The following is an 8,808-nucleotide window of genomic DNA, read 5'->3' as shown; positions in this document are numbered from 1 at the left end:
GTGAGGTTCTTGCTGGTGTGACCACAGTGAACAAAAGTGCCCTGTTTTTTACCTCCCCAGCTGAGACCACGACCAGAACCTCTGCTCCTGGAAGAGAGAACAATCTGACTGTCACCAGCAGGGCGACAGGTGATGCTCAGGTGTCCTCACCCCACCCAGGGTACAGCACCAGCATGGCTGCCCCGGGGAGCTCTGAGCACCCCAGGGCACCCCTTCCCAGCACCCCAACAGCCATGTCACAGACCCAGGCAGGCTCAGTTCAGTCCACTGGTGAACCCCGGCACGCTCGGTGGACAGAGACAAATCCTGGAGTGGCATCAAACATCATGGAAACCGCCGTCAGCCCTTCTCCTCCTGAGGAAGTCCCTGGGCTCTCCGCTCTGAAGAGCAGCCCCCCCAAAGGAACTTCACCCAGAGAAGCCATGGAAGCCAGAGGTGACCCCATCACCCACTGGCAGACTGTCCCCACCGGGGTCACAGTGACAGGAAGCAGCAGCACAGGGAGTAGCAGGGCCACAACCAGTCCCCCCCCAGAAAGCACCACTTCATCTGAGACACCCACAGGTGTGAGTCAGACCATGAAAAGTGCCCCCGTCGCCTCTCCAGCTGAGACGGGCACAGCCGCTGGTTCAAGTACAACAGAAGGGACTCACTCATCACCTGAGATGCTTTCTCCTACTTATCCCGAGACCGCAGCTAGGGCGACCCCAGATTCCAGGGAGCCGACAAGCCCAGGACTGACTCTGTCCAACACTGGACGTCCCTCGGCCTCCCCTGAGCCTGGTTCTGAGGGAGATGCCACGCCAGCCTCCCGTGTATCTCCGCTGTCGCCTGCTCCAGATCTGGGTGATCAAGGGTCAGCCTCCAGCACATTCTCAGTGCAGACAGTGACCTCTTCTCTGACCGCAGGGACCCTTTTTCCCATGACACCAAGAAATACAGCAGCAGGTGCTTCTGGGAGAGTTACAACTTTGACCTCTGCCCTGGCCCATCCCTCTCCCCCAGGGGAAGGGACAGTGGGGAGGGTGCTCTCCTCCAGCACCTCCCCCGAAGCCCCAGACACACCCAGGACTCTGGCGTCGGAACCGGCAGGTGGCCCCACAACCCTCAGCATCACCAGCGTTTCCAGAATGAGAACTTCCCTTTTTCCATCGCCCTCCCCTGCCTCAGAAGAGACCAACACAGACTCAGCGGGCCCTGAGTTTCCTGCAGCTTCTCGATCATCTCGGGCCTCCACCTTTACTTCCGCGGCAGCGAGGTCACAGACCCACGAGAGCGCGGTTAATGATCCCCCTGCCCTTCGCAATAGCGCCCGGCCGGAGACCAGTCCCAAATTTGAGACAAGGTCCCCTTCCGCACGAAGCTCTCTTCCAGCCGCTGCCACTCCCCCTGCTGCTACCGGTGTGGTTCCTAGAATCAGTCCCCTAAACACCAGCTCCGTGGAAGGAATGTCTCCGAGGGAACCTTCAACGGCCACGCTCACAACACGCAACACGGGGGGCCCAGCCGCTGTCGGTGCTTCCAGCAGGGTCCACCCCACAAGGGGACCTGGCGGCCACCGAAAGTTGGGAACTACGCACCTGCCCTCTGGAACCACATCCCCCACCGAGACGTCCACGGATGCAGCCTTGGCCACGGACAGGGTCCCAGTCTCAGCAACCGCGTCTCAGTCCCCGGCTGCTGCCAGCACCGTGGGGAAGACAAGCCACTCGCCTGGTACGTCGTCTGATGCCCTCTATCCTGTGCCGCCTGCAAGGATGACGGTTTCTGGCGATGAGACCAGCCCACCTCTCACTCCAGAAACAGCCACAATTCAGTCACCTCCGGAGCCCAGCTCTATGAGAAGTCGCTGGCCCAGCCTTCCGGCTTCTTCTCCTTCTGCTTCTGCTGCCGAAGCCGCAGTGACCACCACGTCGGTACCCCAGAGTAGCACCCCCGCAGGCATGCTAACAGGTGTATGGGACCCGCCCAACTTACCTTCCAAGACGTCCTCATCACCTAGGGAGCCCCCAGCCGGTCCCGATGCAGGGAGACGTGCCACCGTTCCCCGGGGTATGTCAGCCCCATCAGTGGGGTTGTCAGAAGAGAGAGTCCCTGCCTCCAGCACCCACCCGGCGTCAACAGACTCATCCGGCTTCAGCCCCGGAGCACGCACCAGTTCAGAGCGTCCCAGCACGGTGGTAGAAACTGGTTCTTACCCACCCCTCGCCTCTCCCCCCGTGAAGACCACCACCGCTGTATCACTAGCAGAAATGGACACTAAGGAGACGTCTTACTCTTCTGGATCACCCCCTGAGGTGTCCGTTCCTGGAAAGACCAGCACCAGTGGTACCATATATGTCACCCCTCCAGATCCCAGCGCGACACGTTCAGCTCAGGTCTCCTCCTCCCGCCCAGTGAAGGAGCTCACAACCACAGGCACCTACGCAAGAACAGGGTCCCCCAGCCCAGCTACTCACCCCGAAAGCCCTAAAATCCCAAGGACGCCGGGTCCCACTAGCCCAGCCCCAGGAGCATGGACCAGCACAGAGACAGCTGAACACGCCACTGGATCCCAGGGCACAGATCTGGCAGAAAAGTCCCCTGGATTCAGGACGCAGTCCACCCCACGACCCGCGTCTGCAGCGGCCTCTGTCTCCCCTACCTCTGGAACCAGCACATGGGAACTGACCTCCGATGCCTCGGGTGAGTCCTTGACAAGTAAGGAGAACACAGTCACTTCTCTGCTGGGGGCTCTCACTATGTCTCTCCCCGTGGTCACATGGCTGAGTACCAGCTCGACAGAGGACGCGGCCTCTGCTGCCCCTGATGCCTCAAGTCCGAGTCCATCCGAGACAACGTTGGTTATGTCTACACGTGTACCTTCCCGTGAACTTTCAAGTCCGGGGGTAGACAGCAGTGCTTTCCAAAAAAAAGATTTGACCACCGTGGGCCAGCACCGAGGAGGGGGCATGGCCACAGCCTCCCACCGGCTCACCCTGGGCCCAGAAACAGATGCATCCACCTCACTGATTTATTCACCCCCAGATACTTCAACTAGAGGTATCACAGCCTGGGGGACAAGAGGCAACACCGACGGGTCTGAATCCAGACCTCCGGGCCCCCCCAGCACAGAAACCGGACAGAGCTCATCTCCACCCCTCCCCATTACTCCTCCATCAGTAGAGCCCACGTCCCCAGCGGCACTCACTGCTTCGACATCCAAGAAGGGACTCACACCATCAGAGGCAGCAAGACCGGTCAGCTCTGAGCCTGAAGATGAGCCAAGCTCACCTCCCCAGTGGTCTACACAGGCTCCGCGTCTCGCTTCCAGCTCCGTGGAAACCAGCGGAGCGGTGACTCAGACATCTGACCGTGGAAAAACCATGGTCGATCTGGGAACAAGTTTAGTCGCCAAAGGGAATTCATCTCTGCCTTTAACTCCAAGCACTCCTGGAAGGCAAAGCGGCCCCTGGTCAGCATCATCACTGACCGTAAGGAGAGTTGGGCCAGGATCCTCTTCTTCCACCTCTTCTGTGTCCCCCGAGGTGGCCGCTGCATTGGGCATCTCCCCCACAATGGGGGAGACTGCTTCCTCCTTGGCCTCTGTACTGCTGGGCACGAGATCTTCCCCGTCTCCCCCCGTGGCCACGTCTTCCGTGGGCACTGGCGAGGATGCAGGGACAAGCTCCACCGTGCCGCAGTCCCGCTCATCCTCTGCAGGGGGAATAAATTCCTCTATTTACACATCCCCCACCATTAGCAACAGTCCTGATGCTTCCGATCTGTCCGCCACAGCCCTGACCCGGGCCTTTCCCTTAGATCCCACAGCCTCGACCTGGGTCTCCTCCTCAGCCTTTACCCGCATTCTGGTACGGACTAGGCACCCTTCTCCCAAGACTCGAAACGGGGGGCTAGAGCACGGCAGCCTGGGAGCAGAGACTGAGCTGGCCGTAACTTCGTCAGGAGCGCTAACCTCTTCTGGAGCTGAGACAGAGCCCCCCCGGACACCCACCTTTGCATTGTCAGAGGCCCCACCCCGCAGAGGTGAGACTCCTGGGTCAGGAATCCGCTGTTCCTGATCTGACAGCTTGCCCCATTCATGAGTAAGGACCCGCTACATCTGCCTCCTTGGAGATGGGTTTGTTTTCCTTGGTTGGTCATTGAACATGGTAAGAAATCCGTGCCCTGTTTTTAACAAGGTATTTGACTTGCATTCATTCAGGATTCTGGCTGCAGGGAAATGTCCAGTTGGCCCGGTGGCCGCTTTAGCTCCCTGTATCTGGTTTTCTAGATGACTGTAGAAGTCGCCTGCTTGTACCCAGAGTGTGGGGTTGCTCATCCATGTTGGGCTTTGTAGCCATTCCTGATGAATATCATATTTTTTTTAAAAAAATGTATTTGTTTATTTGAGAGAGAGAGAGAGCATGAGCACGGGGAGGGGTAGAGGGGGAGGAAGAGGGACAAGCGGACTCTTCGCGCATCATGGAGCCTGACACAGGGCTTGATCTCATGACTCTGAGATCAGGACCCTGAGATCATGACCTGAGCTGAGACCGAGAGTCGGAGCTTAACCAACTGCACTACCCAGGCGCCCCACGCATGTCACATTTTTTTTTTAATGTTTTTTTATTATATCATGTTAGTCACCATACTGTACATCCCTGGTTTTTGATGTAAAGTTCGATGATTCATTAGTTGCATTAATACCCAGTGCACGCATGTCACATTTTTAAAAGACTTCTCTTTTATTGAGGTAAAATCTATGGTTCAGCAACATTCGGCACATTCCCATGGTTGTGCAACTGTCCCCGCCATCCGTCTCCAGAACTTTGGTATCTTCCCAAACTGAGACTCTGTTCCCATTAACCACTAACTCCTCCTTTTCCGCTTCTCCTCGCATCTGCAATCACCATTCTGCTTCTGTCTCCATGAATCTGACAATTCTGCGTGCCTCACGTACGTGGAATCACGTAGCATTGGCCGTTTTGTGTCTGCCTTATTTCACTTAGCATGATGTTTCCAAGGTTCGTCCGTGTGGTAGCAGGTGTCAGAGTTTCCTTCCTTTTTAAGGCTGAATCGTATCCCGTTGCGAATATACACCACCTTTTGTTTATTCACACATGGTTGGACATTTGGGTTGTCTTCGCCTTCTGTCTTTCATGAATCATGCTGCTATGAACATTAGTGACAAATATCCGTTTGAGTCCTTTTAATGCTTTGGGGTAAATATCTAGTAGGAGAATCACTCCACATTATGGTAGAATACTACCTTTTTATGTTTAGGTTTTGAAACTTCTTCTCGGGGTCACCTGTTCTCACCCAGAGGAGAATCAGCCCATCATGACTAAGTTTCCCTAGGTATCCCTGGGGGGCGATCCTTCTCGGGAACACTGGTGGGAATAGAAGTATGTGGCTTCTGTGTCTGTCTCGTCTTCCTGCGATGACTGATCACATCACCTTAGTTGTTATTACCAGGAAAACAAACAGCTTCCCATCAGGGATCTGACAGTCTTTCCTGACACTCTCTACTGTATGCCCTCCACTATGTCCTATTGGAATATCTGACTTGAAGTCCCCTGGGCAGCCATCTGCCTCACTCATATACCTCTTTGACCAGCCCATTCTTTATAGAATAGACCAGCTCTTTGATACCCCTGACCTCCAGACTTTATTTGGATTCCTTTGATGCTGAAACTAAAGAGAGAAGAGGATCAATTACTGCCCATTAATATCTTATTCCGTTGTGCTTGTTCACGGCACATTTTTATTTTTATCTTCTGTTTTACTTTATTTATTTATTTATTTATTTATTTATTTATTTATTTTTAATGTTTTTTTATTATATTATGTTAATCACCATACAGTACATCCCTGGTTTCCGATGCAAGGTTCGATGATTCATTAGTTGCATATAACACCCAGTGCACCATGCAATACGTGCCCTCCTTACTACCCATCACCGGTCTATCCCATTCCCCCACCCCCTCCCCTCTGAAGCCCTCAGTTTGTTTCTCAGAGTCCATAGTCTCTCATGCTTCATTCCCCCTTCTGATTACCCCCCTTTCTTTATCTCTTTCTTCTCCTACCGATCTTCCTAGTTCTTATGTTCCATCGATGAGAGAAATCATATGATAATTGTCTTTCTCTGCTTGACTTATTTCACTTAGCATTATCTCCTCCAGTGCCGTCCATGTTGCAGCAAATGTTGAGAACTCGTTCTTTCTGATAGCTGAGTAATATTCCATTGTATATATGGACCACAGCTTCTTAATCCCGTCATCTGTTCAAGGGCATCTCGGCTCCTTCCATGATTTAGCTATTGTGGACAATGCTGCCAAGAACATTGGGGTGCATGGCCCTTCTCTTCACTATGTCTGTATCTTTGGAGTAAATACCCAGTATTGCAATGGCTGGGTCACAGGGTAGCTCAATTTTTAACTCACGGCAAAATTCTTGTGCAAGGTTGGCATTCAAATTACCCTAATGCTATGTTCTCCTGTCTCTAGCCTTTGAATAACACTTCCTTGTAAATAATCTTTGTTTCCAAAGTGTGCACATACTGATTTTTCTCGAGTGCCTTCCTTCTAAACTGACCAATATCCATCCAACCCACCTGTCTCTCCTACAGGCACTGACGGGACTGTGGTGTCCATTACTAACTTGCCCACACATGAAAATTCCTCATGGCTGAACGGTGATCCTTCGACACCTGTGACAGTGGTCGACCCTGAAGGTATGATAACTGCTGCCTAACTTTGTCTTTCGAGAAACCATGTTTTCTGTTCTACGGTAAACTCTGCTTTTGTTAGAACTAGTCTGAGAAGTTGGTACCACCTGGATTTCTCCTAAGAATGTAGGTCTCTTGGCCCTGTTTCTTCAATGTGGGTCTTAAGTATCTCCAAGAGCACAAGAGACCATTCTGTGCTCGAAACGTGTTCATTAGTATGTGGCTCTTACTGAAAGAAGTCCAAAACTAGCATGATAAGAATTGATCAGGGACGGGTGCCTGGGTGGCTCAGTTGTTAAGCGTCTGCCTTCGGCTCAGGCCAGGGTCGCAGGGTCCTGGGATTGAGGCCCGCATTGGACTCCCTGCTCGGCAGGAAGCCTGCTTCTCCCTCTCCCACTCCCCCTGCTTGTGTTCCCTCTCTTGCTGTCTCTCTCTGTCAAATAAATAAATAAAATCTTAAATAAAAAAAAAAAAGAATTGATCAGGGATGGTTGATGGCTCCTGGAATGATCCTTACATGGGAAAAAGCCACCATCTTGGAAGATGTGATGCCATGAGAAAGTCAACTCTGTGTCCCAGAGGTTTTTCTGAAAAGGAAATGGTTCTCTCTTGTCAGGAAGAAGTAATAGAGGTTTGGAGACTGACCTATTTTATACTCTAATTTTCCCTGCACTTGGCTTCCTTTAAAGGCCAAACAGGAGTTTCCAAAATGGGAAATAATAAGAAAGGATGGGTGTTAAATTACGGCCTAATTCCTTAGAAATAATACTCAGTGGTCAAGGGTTTCAAGGAACAGGGACCACAGGCAGGGGTGAATAAGGCCAGGTATGGGGAAGGAGCAGTACGTGTAGAAAAGAAGGGACAGACTCTCCCCCAGGTGGTCAGAAACAAGATTTGTTATATGTTCTCTCAGGACAAACTCAAAGGTATTAATCTATAATCATGGGAAACCTCACCACAATCACTAATACTTCCTAAAATCATGAGCACATCTTTTAGCAATGGAGGGCTAAGGGAACAACTACACCGTATCACGTCACAACTTCTCCTGATGGCCAGCAGATGACCACCATGTTTGCTGAGACTTCAGGAGTAGATCAGACTGACAACACTATATGTTTCCATCACTTCTGAGAATCCAAGCACACAGCCTTATGTAAATGATCCCTTTCTCGATACTCTGCCTGACCCTGCATCTACCTTGACCTGGACAACTAGTTAATACCCATCATCAGCATCTATCACCGGTCAACTGCTCAGAGAGATACAAGTTCCCAGGAACTCATTCTGGAGCCTGAAACCAGCCTATCCAACTCAATATAGGCCTTCTCTTCAGGGTCCAGGACAGATGGGGACAAGCATTCTTGGATGGCCAGCAACACAGGAGTGGCCATCTATAGGAACACCAGTCCTTACCAGCATGGAGGGCAAACAGAGTTCTCCCTCAACTTTCACCATGGTATTTACAATGTCAGGGCACAAGTCCCCAGGAGCAGTGACCCCTCCTGAAGGAAATCTGACTGAGTATGAGTTCCAAGGGACAGAGCTTGAAGCCTTCTACCCTAGAGATGACAATGTCACCCATTTTCAGAAGAGAGGTACCACTGACCACTGAGATGATGGGGGTTTCGGCCAACTGATGGGTCACTCACTCACATGAGAGCACAGAAATTGAGAACAGTTCTCCAACTTGGATCAATACCTCAGCGGAGACACTAGCTGCTTCTGAGACCCCCACAGACACAGAGGGAACTCATCCTTTCACTGATGTAGTGGTGGCCACTTCTGGGGCTAACCATGTTCCTCTGTTCCTACCCGCTCAGAATCACACAAGGTCACACCACCAATGGTTGCAGCTTCACTATGGAGGCCACCAGCCTTTACATTTCAGCCTCTGTTCTTCCTAAGTCTGCAAGAACTGGGGCAGAATCTGGTTCCTCACAATCTCTTGGACTGAGGGAGACTAGTACTTCTCAGGATTCCAGCATAGGCACAGACTCAGCATGGTCTTTTCCCAAATGTTCTATGACGCTGTTTCTGAAGTCACTGGGACTGAGTTCACTTCCTGTGACAGAGTACCTGGCCCAGATTTACTCAGG

The 8,808-nt window shown here is 52.0% G+C and overlaps 1 protein-coding gene across 1 annotated transcript in view; it reads left to right on the top strand.

The window, feature by feature from the left end:
- The first annotated feature begins 326 nt into the window (after positions 1–326).
- Positions 327–8,808, top strand: part of MUC16 (mucin 16, cell surface associated) — a 108,419-nt gene continuing 99,937 nt past the window's right edge. The window contains 1 exon segment of the mRNA XM_057311252.1: positions 327–4,026. Within this exon segment, the coding sequence (XP_057167235.1) occupies positions 327–4,026 (3,700 nt within the window).

Source organism: Ursus arctos, unplaced genomic scaffold, assembly GCF_023065955.2.
Source record: "Ursus arctos isolate Adak ecotype North America unplaced genomic scaffold, UrsArc2.0 scaffold_14, whole genome shotgun sequence".
Lineage (NCBI taxonomy): Eukaryota > Metazoa > Chordata > Mammalia > Carnivora > Ursidae > Ursus > Ursus arctos.
The sequence above is the reverse complement of the archived record's forward strand: the minus strand, read 5'-3'. Positions and strand labels throughout refer to the sequence as shown.